Genomic DNA, 22895 nt, shown 5'->3' on the forward strand with positions numbered 1-22895 from the left:
TTTAAAATGTAAAGGTGCCAACACAAATGTTACAGGTTCTTTATTATTTTCTTGATTTTGAATTAAGATTTCCTGCCTAAATGGGGAGACACGAATACCTCTCAGCAAAGAATAACTTGTTTAAAGTCTACAATTTTGTTCATTTCACATGGCAGGATTTTTTTTCAGCCTCAGGCTCAAACCAGGCTTACAACCAAACAGTCAAGTCTTTCCTGCGCTCATGCATTATTATCCATTACAAAAAAACCATAAGGAAGTCTATGAGTTGGTTATCTGCTGCCACATAACAAATTGCCCAAAACATAGCAGCTTAAAACAACAAACATTATCTCACAGTTTCTCTGGGTCAGGAATCAAAGTACAGCTTAGCAGGGTCCTCAGGCTTTAGGTCTTACCAAACTGCAGTTGTCTCAAGGCTTTACTGGAAAGAATCCCCTTCCTAGCTCATTCACTAGTGGTTGATGGCAGGATTCACTTCCTGCCTCCGTTCTTCATAAGTTCTTCCTCCATCAATTCCTTGCCACATATACCTCTCCCTAGAGCATCTCACAACACAGCAGCCTTCTTCCTAAGAGCAAGCAGGTGAAAGGGCAGGAGAAGGTGCCAGCAAGAGAAAGAGTGCTAATAAAACTGAAGTCACAGCCTTCTGTAACTCAATCACTGAAGTGACAACCCATCACTTTTGCCATATTTTGTTCATTAGAAGCAAGTCACTAGATCCAGCCCACAGTCAAGGGGGGGAATGCCAGGAGTCTTCGATCATTGGGAGACATGTCAGAAGCTGCCTACCACAGTCTGTAATTAAAATTCCCCCTAAATGATTCCATCCAAACTTTTAAAGTTAAATCTAGAATTTTAAATGGTTTCAAGAAACAAAATATGAGTTAAAAAGCAAAACGCACCCTCCTCCCCAGCAGTGCATGGGACTAGATGCTTCATTCAGTTATGTGTCCTAATGGATGTTGTTGAAACAGGCAAAGTACTGTCCAAAAGAAGAACCTCATAATTTCTAACAGCTCCTTTTGAATAAATGTACCTTTCTCCTCTTCATGGACATGGGACTTCTAAAATGCTATCAGTCCTGTCCAAACCACTCCTAAATAATTATGAATATACTCTTTGCTTTTTAAAATTTTTTAAATTAAAAATCCTCTTTTATTCCATGCTGTAAATAAACAGTATGCATGAAACAAAAACTTTATGAGCAAACACAAAACCTCCCTTTATTTTTGCAGATTAGCATGCACCCACATGACTGTTATGTAAAAGAAATTTAATAAACACTGTTATTGCTTCAACGTGAACTTTTGTCCTAGACATCTGTGATATTTGTGTGTTTATTAGGGAATCATGGAAAGCATTCTCCATTTCAGAAATTTCTGTTCTGTTTTGGTCACATATTTAATTCCATAGCCTCTTCAAAAGCCTACTCCTAGAATTGTCTTTTTGTGTTTAAATATGCTTAAACATCTTTTGCCTCAAAATTGTACTAGGAGACATGTGCTGAATATAACCTAAGGTTGCAATAAATAAGTTGTGTAAGAATTAAAAATTCAGAAGCCATAAAATCCAATATGCACTTTCTTGGGATTCTAAGGAGTAAGCATCTTGATAAGAGACAGAACAGTGATTGTTTTTTTGTTTTGTTTTGTTTCTGCAACAAGAAGATAATAATGAAGTAAAATAGCACTCTAGGGGAAAGGAAAAGAAAAAATATATATGAGCAAAAATAGAAAACCCAGTAATGGTAGAAACTAAGAAATTGAACAATGTATAGGAGGAACTATAAAATCGGACGGTAACATGTAGGAAAGACCACCAGTCAGGTCCGATCTCCACCCCCCCAAAAAAAAAGCATTCTGGTAGCCAGATTGTGACTTAATCGTAGGGAAAGAATTGACAAAAGGCTAATGCAGCTATTAAAAGGAGTGACCAAAATCCAAAGGAAAGGGTTTTTTTCCCTTAAAGAAAATGGAAATGGACCAAATATTCTTAAATTCCCTTTTAAAATACACAATACACCTCTGTATGGAGAGTAGTGCATTTTCTCCTTAGTTCACTCTCCCCTAGAATTAGTTTCCAGACTTTCTCAGGTGTCTCTGATGCCAGTAATAAAAACCTCTATGGGCTTACTGAGTGGGTACTAGAGTAAACGGGTGCATCAGCAGCCAGCTAGAAGCCAGCCTCTGGCCCCAGGCCTGGAGCATCCACAGGAGGCTGGCCTGGTCCATGAAGCAAGCAGTGAGAGCTGGGGCAGCCCTCAGGGGGGTTCTCAGTCAGATCTGGTTCCCTTTACTGTGAAGTCCAGAGGAGAAAAAAAGCATTATACTCAAGCTTTCCTTGTATTCAGCCATCCATTTACTAATACATTCTCTTGACATAAGTAGCCTCACTAAATTCCTCTTTCCTCATCACTAACTCTAAAATGACAGTTTAAGGATTATCCTTGCTGCCACTTACTGTGAAACACAGCTCCAAACCAGTTTGTTGTAGGTTTCTGAGCTTAGCCACATAGCTCACAACTGAGTGGATAATCAATCATTCTATGACTAAATCCATCTGGAACAAATTTGAAGAAGTGGCCATGTAGGTTTCTTAAAAAAAAAAAAAAATTAAACTGAAACCAGAGTTGATCTTTTCAAAGGTTCAGAAGAAAAAATACATATATAACTTCGCAATGACTTTTCCCCCCATAACTCTTGTGTGCTCTCTTTGTAAGACTGGTTGTGTCCTGGACTCATTTTTGCATTTCATTTAATCTTTCAGAGATGCAGTCCTCATATACTTTGGAGGAGAGTCCACTTCCCAGAGAATGAGGTCATGATCCCTCCTTAGATAAAAGGAAAGGGGGACATTGTATGGCCAAGCTGTCACATAACTTCTTGCTAATCTTAAATTCCTAAACACACAGGGCTCAACAGAGGGATTATGGAATCAAAAGAGTTTGTTTCTGGCCATTCTTGCTGGTCTCACTACTCTTTTGCCATGTAGACATTAAAGGATAATTTAAATTATCAAGAGCCTTGACTTTTAAGAACTCCACCTTTCTTTTTTTAATAGACCCCAAATTGTTAGTATAAATTTGTGTAAATTTGTTAGTGTAAATATGTTTTTCCATGTATACCCTGAAATATGTACCATTCATACATTCATTTGTTCAATTTTTTAAATCATTATTCGCCAATTTATGCTTCAAAGCATCCAGTTGATGTATATTCAAGCTGTAGTAGATGCTTAGACACACCATCTTTTCTGCAAGGACTTTTCAAGCTATCTGAAGAAGTTGGATACAGTTAGATTTTTTTAAATTAAATGATACAGAGATAAAGAGAACAGATTGGTGGATGCCAGAGGTGGTAGGTAGGCAGAATGGGTGAAGGGAATCAAAATGTACAATGTTCAGTTATAAAATAAATCATGGGGATAAAATGTATAGCATGACAACGATAGTGAATAATACTGTGCTGGATATTTGAAAGTTGCTAAGAGAATAGATCTTAAAAGTTCTCATCACAAGAAAAAGAAATTCTGTAACGATATATGGTGATGGACACTAACTAGATTTATTGTGGTGATCATTTTGCAATATCCACAAGTATCAAACTTTTATGTTGTACCCCTGAAACTAAAATAATATTATATGTCAATTATATGTCAATTTTTTTTAAAAAAAGCAATTAATCAATACAAATAGTTCAGTTCAGCAATTCAAGTAAAAAAAAATGCTAGTTGAGGATTTCAGTCCCCACGTAGTCAGTGGTAAATGATGGTTACCAAGAAGCACTAGAGCAGAGGTGGGATTGGTTGCTGCAACTCAGGGTCAGTTAGGGATTTGTAGAGGGAGCAGTTGTGATATGGGTTATGAAAGATGAACTGGATGTGCATAAACCTGAGAAAAGAAAGGGGAGATTTTGCTGGTTTGACACCTTGTGTACAGAATAATGATGATAATACTGTATTACTACTTAGGGTGAGGGAAAGAGGGGCTACTGTAGGGATAGCAGGAAGCAGGATAGGAAAAGTCACTGAAGGACATTTATGTAGAATCCTGAATTCTTGTTAAGCCATTTAGATTCAGTACTGTCATATTAAGTGGAAGATTTTGAAGAAGGATTAACCTAATAAAAACCCTACCTCCAGATAGTTGTAGGATGAGGAGGAGAAATAAATATACAAATATGGTCAAATGTGTGTATGCGTGTACCACATTTAAAACACCCAGATAGATCTGGATGGGGGATTGGGACAGAGAGGGCATCTATCAGTCTGATTTACTGAAAAGTGAATGAGTTTCTCAAGAAAAAATTGTATTAACTTTTAAGTACTGTACATACAGTGATGATACTGATAAGAGATACAAATGAAAGTTTAATCCATAAGGAGTATTTTCAGAATCATAATAATAATTTGTTAAAAATTATTTCTAAAAGATGCATTCATTATTTTTGCCTGCAAATGCTTCTCCTGAGTCAAATGATGATTCTAAACAAGTTCCACTGTAGGTAGGGTAAACAGTTTGTAGTACTCTTTAGCAATACACTTATTAATAGATGTTACAAGGATGAACATCAAACTTGTAAATAACAAACTTGTTAATAGCAAACTTGTAAATATCAAACTTGTTAATAACATTTAGTGTAATTTTAACTCCTGCACCCTGTGAAATAACCAATTAAGGAGCTAAGTAAGCCCTTAAATGAGCCTCTGAACAATCAGCCTTTCTGCTTCATACCCATATCCATTAAACTGTAGAATGTTCATAAGTCATAATGTATGACTGAAGGAATATGGAGTAAGGCTCTAACCATAAACTATGTCTAAACATAGACCTTTAATAGCAGTTTCTCTTATTTTAACATTTCAGCAGTTTCTCTAATTTTAACATGTTTAAGGCTGTGACACTGCAAAATGCAATGAATACAACCTAAGCAAAGTCATGCCCTAGTTATAATAAGGATTTCGTAATTATAGAAAATTATGGCGAGAGGCAAGTATCTATAGCCACTCTTCCCTGTAAGCCTCCTACCATCCATTTTGCAAACAAGCATGAACTAAGGAAGAAATCTAGTTATAAACAGAGGAGAGCAACAAGTTCTTCTGACATGTCTCTGGGAAACGCATTTTTCAGTTGAAAGTTCTCTTTGTTTAAAAATAAAAATTTAGATGGAATACAAAAAGGTGTCCAGCAGTTTTGGAGTGGGGTGGGGAGGCTAAGCTAATAAAGCAAGAACTTAAGAACATAAGGATATATAGTTTAGCATACGAAATAATCCAAAGGAATTTTAACTGAATTTAGAGCTCACTTCACTAAATCTTGGTATTATTTGCTTGGCGGGGGGGTTGTCTTGTTTTTGTTTTTGTTTTTTTAAGACCTGTCCACAGCTAGAATTTTGCAAAGGCAAACCACCTGGTTTGTCCACTTATTGATCTATCTAAGTGTCAATTCTGAATCACTTCATAAACAATAGTCATGCCTATACTTTTCTTCTCAAGAGTGGCATCTGCTGGCGATATGTTAGTTGTCTAGATTTGCTTCTTAATTTTATATTTGATTTGGGAATAATAAGATGGGGGAATATTTTAACATTTGCTTTGTTACTCACAGTTTAGAGTTGGTATAAGACCACAGAAGCATTCTAATAATAATCCCTAACTTCAAAATGTGAGATTATTCGACAAGCCTAAATCAAGTAACTACGGTGTGCAAAGCATAGTAGGTGTTGAGAGTACAAGTGTGAAAGCTTATGGTGCCTTCCCTCAAAGAGCTCACTATCTGAGCAAGAGGACAGTAATAACAGTGTGACATTTTGAGTCCCATTTCATAGACTTCCCGGAGAAGATAATACCAGGCCTCAGACTTAGGAAGTTGTGAGAATTAGCCTTTAATGAACTGGGGGAAGGGAAAGAGGGAAAGAGAAAGAATGTTCCATGCCAAGGGAATAGAATTTACTAAGGTGAAAAGTAGAAGACAAAAGAAAAATACAAGTGTTCTGTATAATTCAACAAGCAATATGTGATGGTAGGTAAAAGTCAAATCATGAAGGGCTTTGCATGTCATGTTAAAAAAAAATTCGATTTCATCCTGAAGATAGTGGGAAATGACATAACTAGCTTTGCTTACAGAAGAGGTCAACACATCATTTGCTTTTAAAACTTATTTCTTAATTCTAAATTTGTTAACCCAATAAGAAAACTTGATTGTAGTTAATCAGGACTGGTTTTATTCATTTATACTAGTGCAACAAAGGCAAATTAAGTATGAATTTAAAATAGAAGTAGCACAATTCCGTTCATAACTTTAAATCCTTATCAAATATAACACAGTGAAGAAAATATCTTCACTCAAGGAAAAGCTTAAAAACTCAAATCCAGCCTTAAAAGTCCATTCAGCATTTAGTCATTGTTCTAGGCCATTATGATTTTATCCATACAGAATATAACTGTAAACTCTTTAAGGACTTTTACTCCTTGAGGTTTGTTCCATCTTAAAATTTATACTAAAACTTACTGGAAAAATAGTTTGAAAATAATATTGTAACTCAGCCTTTGCAGAAGCTACAGGAAGTTCTACATATTCACCTTATTTGGCATAACATCACCTTGTAAAAAATAATGTGTCACAGCGACAATATAATTGTATAAATACTATGGAAACATTGAGTGTTATTTATCTTAAATGTTTTGTCATTTCATAATATAATAGTGCTAGAACTTACATATCAAATCTAATGGAGAGCTCAACTGGCACCTTCAATAAATTGGAGGTATGAAATTACATAGACCACTAATACGTACCTTAGGGTTACTCAGCTACTGGTTTCCTAATGGAAAATGCTGGAATTTAGTAGTCAGAGAAAAACCTGTGTAGGACCCTGAGCCAGACAAAGTGCTAGAGGCACCCCTTCATCTTTAAGGTGAGTATAAAGAAAAAATGGGGGAGTAGCTGTCCAAGATCTCTCCAAGGCAGCTGATTTTCCAGATAGTAAGTTTGCTGCTTTTCCTCTTTCTTAACAAGGATAATTTGTGGCTACAGCTGTCCCAGAGGTCAGTTAGACAAGCTGCTTTCTGTAGTGACCTTACATTGGCCAAAGGAACAAGAGAAAAGAAGCTTAAAGAAGGTGGGTGTGAGTTGGACCTTGAAGGGGAATCTATTCTGTTAAAATAGAGGGGTTGGAAAGAGGCTCATAGACAAAGACAGACAAGTGGCAACATAGCCTGCACATGGCAGTATATAGCCTGGCTGATAGGGAAGGCCATATCATATGGCATTGATGAAAGGACTAATTTTTATATGAAACTACCTGTTACAGCGCAGTGAAGTTCAAACCAATCATACAGAACCTTCTGCATTTTATTGATTTCCATGTGTATAGTCACAGGATTGGCTGGCAGGTGTTAGGGTTCTGGGGGCCTGACAGCAGCCCACATCACTGAGAGATAAAGAAGGCAGGGACAGCCTGCTGAGTCCTGAGGGGGTGCACTGGAGTATCACACCACTGGGCCAGGGAAACTGCACTCAGGAACCATTGCTGACACAGCAGTGCCCAAGGCCTGCAGACCAGTAGATGGTTCTCACAACAACCTTGGATGTGGCAGCAGTCAGAGCTCTCCAGTTAAGAGAATGGTCTGCCCGATGGAGGTAAAACTGAGAAAGGGCAAATGCAAAACTGAATACTGAAATAGGAAGAAGTCAGAAGTGCAGGATGGGAAAATGTGGAACAAGAAGGCAACAGAGAAGGAAGTCAGTGTTGTTACCTGCTTATTTGTCATCCTGCTACCATAAACAGTTTTTCTTCAGACTCTAAGTTCTTTAATTTTTCCTATTAATTCTTCTCTGTTATACCCTTAATATGGGAAACAAGAAGCTATCATAAACATATATATTATTTATGTATGGCTATAATGAAAGCATTTTGGAGGTCAAAGAAACCAAAATTAATTTTCCAAAGAATATTTTTCTAATACACCATGTTTTTTCACTAGACTACTTAGCATAGCTTTTAACAAACAAAAATTGGCTCCATATCAAATCCTTCTGTGAGATATGATTGAATGAATGCTTCACTGACTGAAAATAATATAAATAATCATTATTTTTTGTGAACTCTCCTCAGACCTGCTCATTTGAGAAGTCAGGCATCCTATGTTTTCATCTTAGGGTCTAACACTGACCCTTGACCTTATGATCAAACACCTAGAAATATTTGTACTGACTTTACAGGCAGCTTTTTCTACTACACTTGAAAATATACCCCATCTGTGATCTAGTTCTGATTTACAATTTTCATCACTGCCTTGAAAGATGGATGACCCATAATGTCCTTGACATAGTCAATATAATAAATAAAAATTACTGCTGAAATTAACATTTTCACAGCTTTTTCATGGCTAGAACTTGTCCACACACAAGTTCTCTCTGAGAGTTACATATAGGTTCTAATTAGAACTTTAGTTAAAGTTATGTTAGCTAAGTAGTCTTCATAAATACTAACACTCCGATTCTGTATCCAGGTCCTGTAGTCACCAACTTTTTTTTCAAAATATTATGAAATGCAGAAGTTGCTAGATTGTTTTTGTTTTGCCAGATCACTTTTGTTTGAATGTTTGCAATCATTTTTCTAATGAGAAATCACTTCAAGGAAGAAAGGCTGATCCTGCCTGTTCTTACATTCATTCACCTGGAATATGCCAAAGGAAGGGAAGTCATTTGGTGCCATGGATGTTCCTCCTGATTGGATTTCAGTCATGACCACCACATTCAAAATATGACAGTGGGTAAGGAAATGAAATAGGGTGTGTAACTCTGTGCAGGAACATAGAAAACGCTATTAAGACCCCTGACTTTGTGCAGTTTTCTTGCTTCTTTTCACCTGTATGTAACAGAAGTACCACTCTGATATACACCAACTTATAGCAACTTCACAGTGTTAAATACAATTTAATGAACCCTTAGGGTCAACCAGGTACCATTTGGGGTATGTATTATTTCAGCTAGTCTTTATAAGAATATTATGCAATAGGTTTTATCCCTACTTGACAGATGTGGCAGGGAGACCTGGAAAGGCTAAATGACTTCCCCTGAAACATACCAAAAACATGGTATTGCTTAGATTTGAACTGAGACTTATTTGACTCTAAAATCCGTGATCTTATCCACTCTTCTGTCTCAATCATATTTCATATCTTTCTGTCAGGAAGTTGCATAAGGAAAAAAATTATTCTATGGTTCTCAGACTTTCTAAAAAAAATCAAGTCCTCCCATAAACTCTAATTCTTGGTATAATAAATTCATGGTATAATAAGGCTAGGAAAAAAGCGAGCACAAGCAACTAAAGAAAAGAACAATTGCAAATAAAATCATTTGGAACTTAAAAATACTACGCAGTGAGAAAAGAGCATGGTTGTTTTAATTCTGAAAGCCCTGGAAAGAGATCTGTACTTGAAGGTCACTGACAGGGGACTTCCTTACACCTATCTGGCAAACTCACAGTCATCCACATTAACCACATATGTGTCTAAAGCCAAAGGTTCTCATTTAAAGGTTTCCATAAACAAATTATTACATTTCTGGGGAGAAATAATTCTGGGCTAATTTAAAAATTAACAATATGAATTGCTCAATTTTTCCATTTTCTTCTAAAATGAAAACTTGGAATATGATGAATTCCACGGATATGCCCCGAGCAGTAACCATTTAAGTATATATAACAGATCTAAGAACACAGACTTTATTTTTTCATCTGTACTTATTCATGCCAAGAAATTCTCTTAAAGGCTGACTTAGTTTGGCATCTACTTTTAACACATCAACTACATAACTGGCACAGGTCCATCTTCCTTTGTACTCTACAGACAGAAACCGTGTACAGGGCATGTTCTCCCCACAAGATTTTTTTTGGAGTTTACCCTGCCAAACAAGCATTAAGCTACTCTAAATTCTGGGCAAGTGTGTAGCTTTACAGGTACACAGTACTACACTAAAACATGGAAGAGAACCTTCTATTCATCCCACTCTGTTAATAGAGCCATTTAATTTTGTCCAGAAAGATGAGTTCATTTTAAATCCTCCTTTGATTCTACAGATTAGAAGGAGGAAGTTACTGCTAGAAAATGAAAAAGGGAAGAAAAAAAAATTATGGCCTCCCAGAAGCAAGAGCATGTTATTCAGGTTTCCCAGGATCCAGTATTTTATGTTAGAGAGGGCAGGAGAGATAAGAGCTGGAAAATGAATCCTTTTTACAACAGCAGTCAGGAATTCAGCAAAGTGAACTTTAATTTCAGATTTTTAAAACTGAAAGAGTTTCAGAGAATATACAGTCCAAACATACTTTTGCCTTACATTAAATGGAAATGTAATGTACAATGTCCCAAACTCATTTAAAAGTCTAAAAACTGTTTTATATGCTAGCTGGATAAGCCTTTGGCATCAAAATACCTACCCAGTCACAGTTTTAGGAAACAGTATTTCCTTTTATCCCCTACTATCTTTAGGTACTCCTTGAACTCATGCTCAGGAGTTACCTGAATGCTATTGCTTCACATCACTGAAAGTTTTTAACACAAAGGTGGGAGAGATATCCCACAGCCTAAGTATGTCAAATACAAATTATCAGCAAATTAAGTTCAAGTATGCATGATAATTCATGAATAACTTGGGGAAAATGGTAACTACAATATCAATTTGGAATAAAACCAAATAGTCAAATATCACTTGGTTTAATAGCATATGAAAGATTTGGGTACAAGTTGATAGTTGCTTGCATTTAACATTTTGGACACTGAATAATATTATGCCTTAATATGACAAAGCCTGCAGTGTCTTCCTTCCTGGAAAAAATCCTTAATACAGAACAAGGAATAATAAGTCTAGGATTTCTTTCTTTTTTTCCCCATACCTACAACATATGGAAGTTTCTGGGCTAGAGATCTAACCCACATCATAGCAGCAACCTGAGCCACTGCAGTGACAATGCTGGATCCTTAACCTGCTTTGCCACAAGAGAACTCCTAGGATTTTTTAACTGCTTCCTTACTCAAGACAGAGAGAATAAATAACAATTTAAGATGAGATCTCTCCTTGCTATATTTTATCATAGAGCAAGTTTTTCGGTTGTTAGAAGAAAAGTTATAAAAGTATACAATTAAAATTACAATATATATTGTGCATATACAAAGATGTACATATGTGCACCATATGTCAAAGACAGAAAGTATATTCAGTCTTGTTGAATCCCTACAATTTTCTGTATTGAGGTGGATATAGGATCTATTTTTCAATGATTTTTTTACCAACATTTTCAAACTTAAAGTTGAGTATATGACACAATGATCATTGAACACCTACTATCCAGGTTTAGAAACTGTTAACATTCTGCCATATTTGCATGCAGTACCTTAACAACACCTTTAAATCCAGGTAACTGGTCAAATCCCTACCCACTACTGGGATTCACTTTGCAACATCTGCATATTTCCAGTGATTGGAACTCATTCCTCCCAACTCATTTACCTCAATATATTAATATGTTAAAATACATTAGTGGTTTTACTTTTTCCCAAACTATACAAGGACCTTAATATTGTTAAACTCCATTTATCTTCCTTCCAACTCATTTACCTCAATATATTAAGATGACCAATGACTGCAACATTCTTTTCTTTCACTGAACTAAAATATGCCTTCCTTAGATTTCTACCTGTTTATTCTAGTCCTGCCCTTTGGAAAGGCATGATAAAGACATTTTCCTTCTTCTCTAAGCAGCCCTTCAAGATCCTCAAGTCCACTCTCACAGCAGTCTAGCTCAGATACAAATCTCATCTGTGTTTTCTTGTAAATTGAGTAGAGTTGAGGGGGGAAGATAAGGATGATGTAAGGAGAGGAGGGGGCTCCAGGTCTTCTTCAGAACTGGCACTTTTTTCCCACGTTTTGATATATGACATTTTCATTTTCATTCAGTTTTAAATAGTAAATTTTAGTTTTGTTATTGTCTTTAAACCATGAGTTCTTTTGAAGTATATGCCTTCTTTTCCAAAAGAAGGGGACTTTTCTAGTTTTGTTGTCTTTGTTGCTATTTCTGTTCTTATTTGCATTGTAGTTAGAGAACATCTGTATATTGCAATTTTTGAAATTTATTTAAACTTGTCTTAAGAGCAGCACATAGTCATTTTCTTTTAATATTTCCTCAGTACTTGAAAAGGTTATGTATTCTGTACAGTGTTCTGTATACGTCAGCTAGTTCAAAGTTTTTAATCATGTTATTCATATTTTTTATTCACTCCTCAAAATGTATGTTTATTCTTATAGTTACTGAGAGAGGTATGTTAAAATCTCTTAATATGTTTATTCATGTTTTCCCTTTAGTTTTATCCATTTTTGCTTTAATTATATTGAGGCTACATGATTAAATGCAGTTACATTTAGAATTTCTACATTTTCCCACTGAACTAAATTTCATAATTACACAGTATTACTCTTTATCCTTTTTTCCCTTAAAGTCAATTTCATCTAATATTACTATTACAAAGCTAACTTTCTTTTGGTTAGTGTTTGCATAGTATATTTTCCATCTTTTTTCTTTAATGTATCCTGTGTCCTTATATTTAAATCATTTCTCTTGAAACAGCATATATTTGGGTTGGTTTTTGTGATCAACCTGAGAATTTTTGTTTTTTATAAGAGCACTTAATTCACTTACTTTTAATGTACTATTGATATGTTTAGGTTTAAACTAACAATTTACTATTGGTCTTTTTTTTTTCCTTTCTGCATATTTTAGTTTCTTTTTCCTTCCTTTCTTGTTTTCTTTCCAAAATGATGGACTAGTTTGTATTATTCTATTCTCCCTTGTATTAGATTTGTAGTTTTATCTCTTAATATTCCTTTAGTGTTTTCTCCAGAGAATATTTAACATGTACCCTTGACTTATCGAAGTATAAAATACATTAGTAGTTTTACTTCTTCCCAAACTATACAAGGACCTTGAAATAGTTAAACTCCATTTACCTTCCTCCCAACCTATGTGCCATTATTCCCATGTATTTTAATTTTAATGTTCTATAAATCACAAAAGATATTACTATTGCTATTTTATAAGGTCTGTATTCATCAAGATTTACTCAACATATTTATCTTTTCATTGCTTTTCATTGTGCTGGAATTTTGAATCAAAAAGAGAAAATAAAAAGAAATTTAGTACAAATTTGGTGAGTCACATCCCTCACGCCCTTCAACCTAACTCTCCATTTGGAATTCAGAAAAGTATAAGGGCTCTGAGACATATGGAGAATGTGCAAAAACATCATAAGTTTGATGGAATGAAATGGGTGAGGAAATACACACAAGAGGCACAAAGATAGACTTTATTATAAAAGTCTTAGGCAGTTAATGACTTGGAGAAATACTGCCAAGTTACACTCAGCAAATTTAGTAGTATGCCTCAAGTTAGTGGGCACAAAAGCTGTTTATTGTTGAATGAACAACAAGTATAATGTAATTGGTCTCATACAATTAGGAGGTCACCAAGCCATGCTTGTTATAATTGGCATTGCCGTAGCCAGGGGCTTATGTGACCTCAAATGATGATTGGCCTGAAGGAGTAAGCCAGGACTGCATATACTTTGAGCTAGAGAGACTGACTAATCTGGCTGTAAGGCTTCAAGGAGGGGGTGGCCAGGAATCAAATCACAGTGCTCATGAGGGCATTGCGGACACAGGTGAATGTACTGTCTCCATTCAGTTCATCACTCTCTAGGGGTTCGATCTGGAGCTGGGGACAGCAGGGTAGGAGGGCAAGGTGAGACAGTAAGGGCACCAGAAAACATGATTGAAATGTTAACACAAAGCCATCCCCTAATAACATGGGATCACAATTCCTCTGAAGGCCACTAAGTTTGAAGTTGGTCCCCAGATTGTATGGAATGGGCTTGAACTTTCACATAGAGAATCTTCGATTCCTGGTAGTGCGCTACCCTAGAGCAAAGACAGATGGTGCTGCTTGTTTCGAAACAGTTTTACCTCAAAAAAGTTGTAGATAGATGACTGATTGTAATATCATTCCTAATACCAGGGCCACCTTTTCCCAAATATTTTTTAATGGATGACTAAGTTTAAGAAGAAAAAGGGGAATATACCTGCATATGACATTCACAGAGATGCCAGAGAACACTCCTGACAGTTAACAATCATTTATCAGTAAAAAATATTTTTTTCCTAAAGGTTCTGAAAGCAGTAAGTTTTCACTTTGCCAGTGTACAAAAAGACCTAAAGAATGAAGATTAAAAATCCTGTTTCTTGGAATTCCTGTTGTGGCTCAGTGGTGTCCAAATGGATGCAGTTTTGATCCCTGGCCTCACTGACTGGGTTAGGGACCTGGCGTTGCTGCAAGTTGGTCACAGATGCATCTTGGATCTGAGGTTGCTGTGGCTGTGGCATGGACTGGCAGCTGCAGCTCCAATTCAACCCCTAGCCCAAGTTCTTCCATATTCTACAAGTGTGGCACTTTTTTAAAAAGAGAGAGAGAAAAAAAGTCTTGTTTCCTTGCTTGTTCCCCTGTTTTAGCCTAAGACCAATTGGTCTATTTGGTTTGTGTGTCGTACAGGTGAGTCATGAGTTGATTGTTCACGTTCACCAGCTGGTTTTCTCTCCTACATTCATGAATGTGAGATATGAAGTCATGACTGTGAGATAAGAATTCTAACCTCATCCTATCATCTTGCAAATGTACACCACTAGCCACAGAGGAGACTAGATGAGAGGGTTGATTTGCAGGGAAAATCCATCATCACTGCTGGTAAAGCAACTCCAAGTACATGCAGCATGATTTTTCCATATGGGAACAACATATCTCAAGGTTCTGTTTGAATACAGTGCAATGGCAAGGACTTCCAGGACACTTGATTCACCGTGCTCTAAAACAAAGAAATGAACTATCAGAGAGGCTGATATTTGTTGTTTTGGTGATATTTTTGTCTATCACTGAGTAACACCAAACTATTAACAATCTGTTTTGCCAGAACAGATAAGAATCTAGAACTATAAATCTACTGCTGGCCATCCATGAAGCCAGTCATCTTTTGTTACTTAAGATCGGTATTTATTTTCTCCACCAGAACTGCTTAGCTTCGGTGAATTCTAGCTGATAATTTCAGAAGGGTGAAAAGCTAACTAGAACTGGGCATTTGGCCCAGATAAATCTGATTCCAGTACTATGAAAGAAGCAGCAAGGGAAATAGAAAGTCTTTGACAAAAATTGTTGATAATTGGCTAAAGACTAGGGAGGGAAACAGAAGACTTGGACAGCAATGAATGTTATTCTAGTGCAGAAGAAAGATGCAAGGGAGGAATCAACACCCCACAGATTAACAACCCTCTCTTTAATTCTAAGAAGAATTATATATTTATATAAGAAATTTATGTGTATTATATATGTGTGTGTGTGTGTGCGCACGTTGTGTGTATAACTACAATGAAACTTCTGCTATCCAAAACTCCTAGGAAATTAACCTTTCTGGAGACCTAAATTATAGAAACAAAATAGAAATCTTAAGTTTAAATCTCTGCTCTATGTGACCTTGGGCAGGTCAGTTATCAGTTTACATTTCAGTGCCATCCTCTGGCCTCATCCAAAAATTGTGGGTAATGAGATGCTTACTCCACAGAGCTGTCATTAGGATTAAATCAGAGGCTTGTAGATCTGATTTCCTAATGAAATAATAGATGTTTAAATACAGCTAAACATTCACGTACTTTTATACCAGTTAATTTCAGGATTTTAATAACTTTGCGAAGTTATATAAAAGACTTCACACCTTCTCCTTAATAGATTTCAATTAACATAATTTAATGTCTTGTTTACTCAAGCTATCATTATTAATAGCCATTAATGGATGAGGCAACAATAAAATAGCAATGCCTCCACACTTGGTGAAATAGGTCCTATCTTCCAGGATTATACTACAAAATAAGATAAATATCCAAAATAACTATAAGATCTTTACCCAATGAGTCCCTTTAATTCAAAAAGTTTCATAGATTAAGTAGAAAGAGTACTTTGCTGGGAACCAATTTATTGTCCTGTCAAGAGAGAGAGACAGACAGACTGACAGAGAGAAAGAGAAAAAAGGGAAAAAGCAGCCAGGAGTAAACTTCTTACAGCAAACATGAATCTTGACTTTCTTTTTTTTTTTCCTACTTTACTCCATTTATGAGATTAAAGTAGTATGGTTGGGGGAAGACATGATAAGGTTTTAGAACCACACAGATCAAAAAATTACAGCAACTTGAATTTAACCAGTCCTTTTTTCTTTACCATTAAATAATATATATAAGGTATGCACAGTGTACATTCAGAATTAGTAAAGATGTGGTTATTTTACTAAAGCATTTATGGTCTGGAAACAAAAAGACATATTCTGAAAATTCTGAACTTTTTTTTTAAATCTGCTCATTAGCATTAGGGATAGACAGTCGATTTTACAAATGGAGAAACAGAAAAAGAATTGATGCCATTCTGTCCCAGAGGCAGTGACAGAATACAAATCACTTCAGTCCCCTTCTTCCTATTTCAGTGCATTCTCATCAAATGCACCATCTGGTCAGTCATTGGTGGTTTATTCCAAAATAGTTCTGAATTATTCCCTAAATGTAAAGCAGCACCAATTAGAAAAGTTTGTGGTAATCTAAAGCATTTAAGGTCCACAAAGTCTTTGCCCATGAAAACACACTGAAGTGACTCCATGTCGTGGTAAGTTATCAAATTATGGAAAGAACATTGCAGAGATTAAAACGTTGCATAAGAGAGAGAAAGCAGCATGAGTCAGGGGTTTGGGAAATGTGAGTCAGACTCAAGGGAAGGAGCCAAAAACATAGAGAATGAGGGCCTAAGCTGGGACTTAATGGACACCACAGAGATGTGGTCACAGTTGCTTCCATTAACTTTGAAAGAAAACCAAATATGCAATTCCATAGACGGGGGGTCAGTGTGATAAAGGAGCTAGGAGTGAGAGCTGAGTGAAGATCAGCTGGATTATTTAACACAATGCTGGTGCCAAAGTCAGCGAGAAAGGGACCTATAATAGTATAAATCACTAGAAGGGAGAGTGTGGGCACATTTTTGAAAAATGAGGGAATCACTAAATATTGCCATTAGCTATTCTTAATGCATTAGAATGATGAAATGTGAGTTGATTTACGTGTTGTGATATTTTGGGAAGCACATTCTATTATTTTGTACTTTGGTAATGTTTACATTAGGTTATGTCTACATATTTCAGAGCTGCTTCCTGCGGTGTTCAGTCCAAACGCTTAATCGCACCTTTAAGGTCTTGAATCTGGCTGATGACTTGAGCCACCATTTTGTGAGTGCTTTCAACCAGGCACTGCACCAGACTCCTCGTGCATAGCACCTTCGGCCATGCTGATGACAACTGTCTGCCATTCTTCTCATGTAAACTGCTTTTGTCTTAATATTTTCTTTATTAATATTTTCTTTCTTTTCTTTTTTTTTTCTTTTTGTCTTTTTGTCTTTTTATCATTTCTTGGGCTGCTCCCGCAGCATATGGAGGTTCCCAGGCTAGGGGCCGAATCGGAGCTGTAGCCGCTGGCCTACACCAGAACCACAGCAACGCGGGATCTGAGCCGCATCTGCAACCTACACCACAGCCCACGGCAATGCCGATCCTTACCCATTGAGCAAGGCCAGCAATCGAACCCACAACCTCATGGTTCCTAGTCGGATTCAATAACCACTGAGCCACGACGGGAACTCCTGTCTTAATATTTTCTAATGTGTTCTCCCTTCTACCTAGAAACAGCCTCCTATTTCTGACAATCTGTGTACCTTGTCTTCTTCAAAGCACAGCTCAAAATTCACCTCCTCAGGCCAGCTTTCCACAGCTGCCACCTCTGATACTGCTTTCTTCCTGCTAGCTTCTGCCTTTTTCTACCCCATTGCTTTACAGCCATTTCCACTTGTTGACATCTTGCTGCATTTGCTGTTACATTTGCTCCTGTTACTCTTCCTTGTAAAGGTTTAGTTCCATGAGATAAAACACGGATCCTACTTTCTTTAAACTCTAGGCATCAGTTCTTAGCAAACAATCATGATTTGTTCATTCATTTATCAAACAAATGTGTTTTGAAAACCCATCATGTTTCATGTAGTCTGCACAGTGCTAGGAATATGGAAAAAAGTAATACATAGGCTCTGTGCTCAAAGAGCTTGGGTTCAGAGCCCAGGGAATGTGTTAACTGACTGTCTAAAGAACCAAGTAAGCCTAACTGCCAAGGATAACTTATAGATAGCTTAAAAACAAAACAAAAGCCCCACTCCCCAGAGTACTGTTTCCTAGATTATCAGGAAAATCATGGCTGACCTGAGTAGTTTCCCTTAGGAATAAAGCACTGCTTTTGCCAGTACAGGTATTCCCATCACAGAAGACTTATGTAAACATACCTGGGAGAGCCAGATCTTCTGGTGCCTCTAACACAGAGATGGATATTCTGCTCTGAGTTTCTAACACAGGAGTATATTTTAGTGATTTTCTTATCACATTGAACTTCCTTGATATTTAAGACAAATAGGAACGCATGCACGTAGAAAAGACAAGCATGAAAACATTTAACAATGTAAAGCAATTCTTGTATGACTTTGTATAGATGTGTGAATAAACAGTAACAGTATCTCTAAGTACAACTCGCAAAATAACAAAGTCATGCTATTTAAATAAACCAATAAATTGGTGGTATAATTGAAGATTGTTCAAAGGAATCTGGTCTATCTCCATATCCTTCAATATTAGATAACCTGCTAAGACCGAAGAAAAGGATAAACATTCTAAACTCGAGTCAGAGAAGCCAGAAATGAAAATGTAGTCAGTTCATTTACTAGCAGAACCAGTTCAAGGTATATGATAAAGCATGTACTCAGCTCCGTTGGAGTAATTTCTTAAAAGGGATTTCATTCGACTGTGTTTCATTGAATTTCAGGGAGCTTTCCCATCTGAAAGAATTAAAACTAAAAATGAGTCCAGGTAAGTAGAAAGTGTATCAAAAATGCCATCAGTCAATCTTAGGTGAAGTGAGTCCTATTGCAATTGTGTTTGTTTCTGATAGAGAAAGGAAAAGAATATAGTGGCAGCAGAGGCAGTGGTATTTTATTTGATTTTTTGGTTTATTGTTATTAAATTATTTTAACTCACCTAATATTATTATTATATAATCCTTCTCGGAAGGTAAATAGACCTAGTTCTTAAAAAGGAATATGTCCAGGGAGCATAGCTTTTAGGTTTAAAACCTATTTAATGATACATTAATTCCACTGGAAATGCTAGCCTATTTATCAAAGAGACTTAGAACTGAACAACAAAAAAGTAGGAAGAAATCACATCAGGAATGTGATGGGGTGGAGGCAGTTTGTAGAGGGATGTCTCAGAAAGAAAAGCCACAGTCACTGGTGAGGCCTTCTTTAGAAAATGCAGCAGCCAGCCGGAGCCCTTGATCATCTGCCAGCACGTACTGAGGAAACTTGGCCACATCTGAATCTCACATTGCTGTATCTCTCAGGGCTGTTATCACTGTAAATGCTGGCAATGTTCTTGACATAAAACAATAGGAATTCTGCTGTCATTTCTGCATTAGCAAGTCATAAAGCTCTGAAGAAACCCCAGTAGAAATGTTTTCATCAAGTGCATATGAGAAAATAATAAAAGACACAAAAAAAGAGCAGATAATTTCAAACCAAGATTGCTGTATCTTTGCATAGTACCTAAAAAGGACAGGGTTGTAATTATTGATTTGAAAATAGTAATAAAAATTTTCAAAACAAAAAAAATAAAATAAAAAACAGTAACAAAAAAATTCACCGTAACTTTAAAACCACGCTCTAAGTATTATGTAAGTAGATGCTTTTATAGGTTTTATCCAATAAACAGCCATACATCCCTTGAGTATTCTTCATCTCCCCTCCCTCTTTCTTTTGGAAAGAATCTCTCTTATCATTTCCACACCCAGCTAACCAAAGCTGTTATCTGAAGACAACTCTCTTATAACCTGAACTACATTATCATACTGGGTAGTGTGCAGTGCAGCAGCTATGCTTGGAAATAAAGATGAAAGGCAGCACACCAGGTGCTACCCTCTGAGCTTCTTAATGGGAAAGCAGGATTTAAGGAATAAATTCTAATTACTGATGGATCATTTTTGGTATTGATTTTTGTCTCACCATTTCTTCGAAAGTACCCCCTGGGTCTATCATGGTGATGATCCAAGGACCCCTAAGCCTGTCTCACTTTTTATGCAAAATTTGTCATCTAGGAATTACAAATTTTAGATATTTTTTGACAAAGCTCAGTGTCTTCAGTTGTTGAAGAATGCCAAAAGTTCATAATCCTTTCATACTCTTCTATACTATTTAACCTCATAATATAAGAGATTTGAATGAATGCAAAGGTGATGTAGATAAGGCAAAATTAAATTTCACTTACAAATTATTATAATATGAATGCACACAAATTCAGATCACATTTTGATCTCAGAGAAATTTATTGTAACAGGTTCATATTATGGCTGAGAATTTGTTTACATTTCTAGAACTATAATCTACCTATTTCTTAAAGTATATTTGGTAAATTATTCCCAGAAGTGAAATGCTTTGGGGGAAAAAGTTTTTTGTTTTTTTTTTTTTTTTTTTTTTTTTTTTTTGGCTGTACCCATGGCATATGGAAGTTCATAGCCAAGGAATCGAATCAGAACTGCATCTGTGACCCATCCCACAGCTGCAGCAACACCAGATCCTTCACCCAATGTACCAGTCCCAGGCTAGAACCTGCACTGCTACAGAGAAAACACTGGATCCTTAATCTGCGGCACCACAGCAGGAACTCCAGAAATAAGCATTTTAAATTGCACCAACCTGAAGTTCCCATTGTCCTGCAGCGGAAAGGAATCCGACTAGGAACCATGAGATTGCCTATTAGATCCCTGGCCTTGCTCAGTGGGTTAAAGATCTGGAGTTGCCATGAGCTGTGGTGTAGGTCACAGACTCAGCTCAGATCTGGCATTGCTGTGGCTGTGGCGTAGGCCAGCATCTGTAACTCCTATTAGACTCAGCCTGGGAACCTCTATATGCCACGCATGCGGCCCTAAAAAGTGAAGAAGAAAAAAAATCTATACCAACCTATCTCTCCTAGAGGAGTATGATCAAACTGAATCTTTTTCATTTTGAAATGTGCAATGAAAGGTTTACACATTCATGTTACACTAAAGTTTACAAAACAAAGAAACAACAAATAGCAACATGGAATGCATAATATTAAAGTTTGATTTATACCTAGTTGCTGGGCAAATTTTTAGAAGTTTGTCACTAGAAATTATTTCAAATGCAGTGTATTAGGTAGAAAAGCAAGTACCATACAATTTATTTACATTTTAAAACCCACAAAACAATGCCATATATTCTAATGGATGTATATCTGTATAGTAAAAGTATAAAAACATCTCAGGGAAGGACTCGTACCTACCAGGATGGTAGTTGGTGGGTAGGTAAAGGGATTGAAAAGGAGTAAGGCTTTAGTTATATCTCACATGTTTCATTTCTTTTTTTTTTTTTTGTCTTTTTGCTATTTCTTGGGCCGCTCCCGCGGCATATGGAGGTTCCCAGGCTAGGGGTCGAATCGGAGCTGTAGCAACCGGCCTACACCAGAGCCACAGCAACGCGGGATCCGAGCCGCGTCTGCAACCTACACCACAGCGCACGGCAACGCCGGATCATTAACCCACTGAGCAAGGGCAGGGACCGAACCCGCAACCTCATGGTTCCTAGTTGGATTCGTTAACCACTGCGCCACGACGGGAACTCCACATGTTTCATTTCTTAACCAAAGTGAGCTGAGGCACCCATGGCAGAACATTAGCATTTCTTAAATCTAAGTGAGACACATTGGCATCTATGAAATTATTTTCTGAACACTTGAAATAATCTATCATTTTAAGCATTTCCAATATGACAGCATTACAGAGTAAGTAAGGTTTTAAGAATAGAGTGAAATTTTGGTTTCTTTAAGCACAATGGCAAAATAGAGGAAATATCAACATCTTCACAACTGACTCCAGCTCTTTCTATGCTGTGTGTCTTTAACAGACATAGATGAATGCACTGCAGGGACACACAGCTGTAGAGCTGACCAAGTGTGCATCAATTTACGAGGTTCCTTCACCTGTCAGTGCCCTCCCGGCTATCAGAAGCGAGGAGAGCAGTGTGTAGGTAAGTACACCAGCACAGTAAGTCACAGCCTGTCTGGAGCATAATTGTTTAAACTCCACGCATTCAAAACAAAGCACTCCTCTTTATTTGGAGAGTGATAGTGCTTATTCTTTCATTGAGTACCATCCATTTTCCACATTAACAAGAAGGAACTAACCCTTAAATGTTGAGCATGTTCTGGATATTAAAGTGTTGGTTACATGGTAGACTCAAAAAAGGCAGAAATTTGGGGTATGAGACTACAAAAGCAACTGGGGAAATCACTTTAAATTAGTTATTTGGTGCTCTGGCACTAAAACACTGATGCTATGGGCATCATTCACTGGTTTTAGCACTGCATAGCTTATAGGGCAAATGGTGAGGTTCAAATTCCAATTCCACCCCTAATTCACTTTGAGACCTTGGGCAAGTTATTTAAATATTCTGTGTCTCAGTTTTCCCTTTGTACTATGGAGGTAATACTGGCCCCTATCTCAGGAGCTTATGCGGGAATGCTTAGGGCAGCACCTGGTCCAGAGTTGAACAGCTGTTAACTCATTATATAATGAGTTAAGAGATTTGTACTAAACATTATACTACAAATGGGTGCAGTGTTAAGAATGCAACATATGTCCCCTGCTTGAGAGCTCTGCCTGA

The 22895-nt window shown here is 36.8% G+C and overlaps 2 protein-coding genes across 5 annotated transcripts in view; one reads left to right on the forward strand and one right to left on the reverse strand.

Annotated features, from left to right (window-relative positions):
* The window catches only part of CCDC85A (coiled-coil domain containing 85A), a 691471-nt gene that overhangs the window by 474991 nt on the left and 193585 nt on the right, over nucleotides 1–22895 (reverse strand). The window lies entirely within an intron of this gene.
* The window catches only part of EFEMP1 (EGF containing fibulin like extracellular matrix protein 1), a 65575-nt gene that overhangs the window by 25698 nt on the left and 16982 nt on the right, over nucleotides 1–22895 (forward strand). For both annotated transcript variants that reach the window (NM_001244261.1, XM_013996146.2), the window contains 1 exon segment: nucleotides 22137–22259. In NM_001244261.1, coding sequence (NP_001231190.1) covers nucleotides 22137–22259 — 123 coding nt within the window.

This window comes from Sus scrofa, chromosome 3 (assembly GCF_000003025.6).
Source record: "Sus scrofa isolate TJ Tabasco breed Duroc chromosome 3, Sscrofa11.1, whole genome shotgun sequence".
In the NCBI taxonomy this organism is placed as follows: Eukaryota; Metazoa; Chordata; class Mammalia; order Artiodactyla; family Suidae; genus Sus; species Sus scrofa.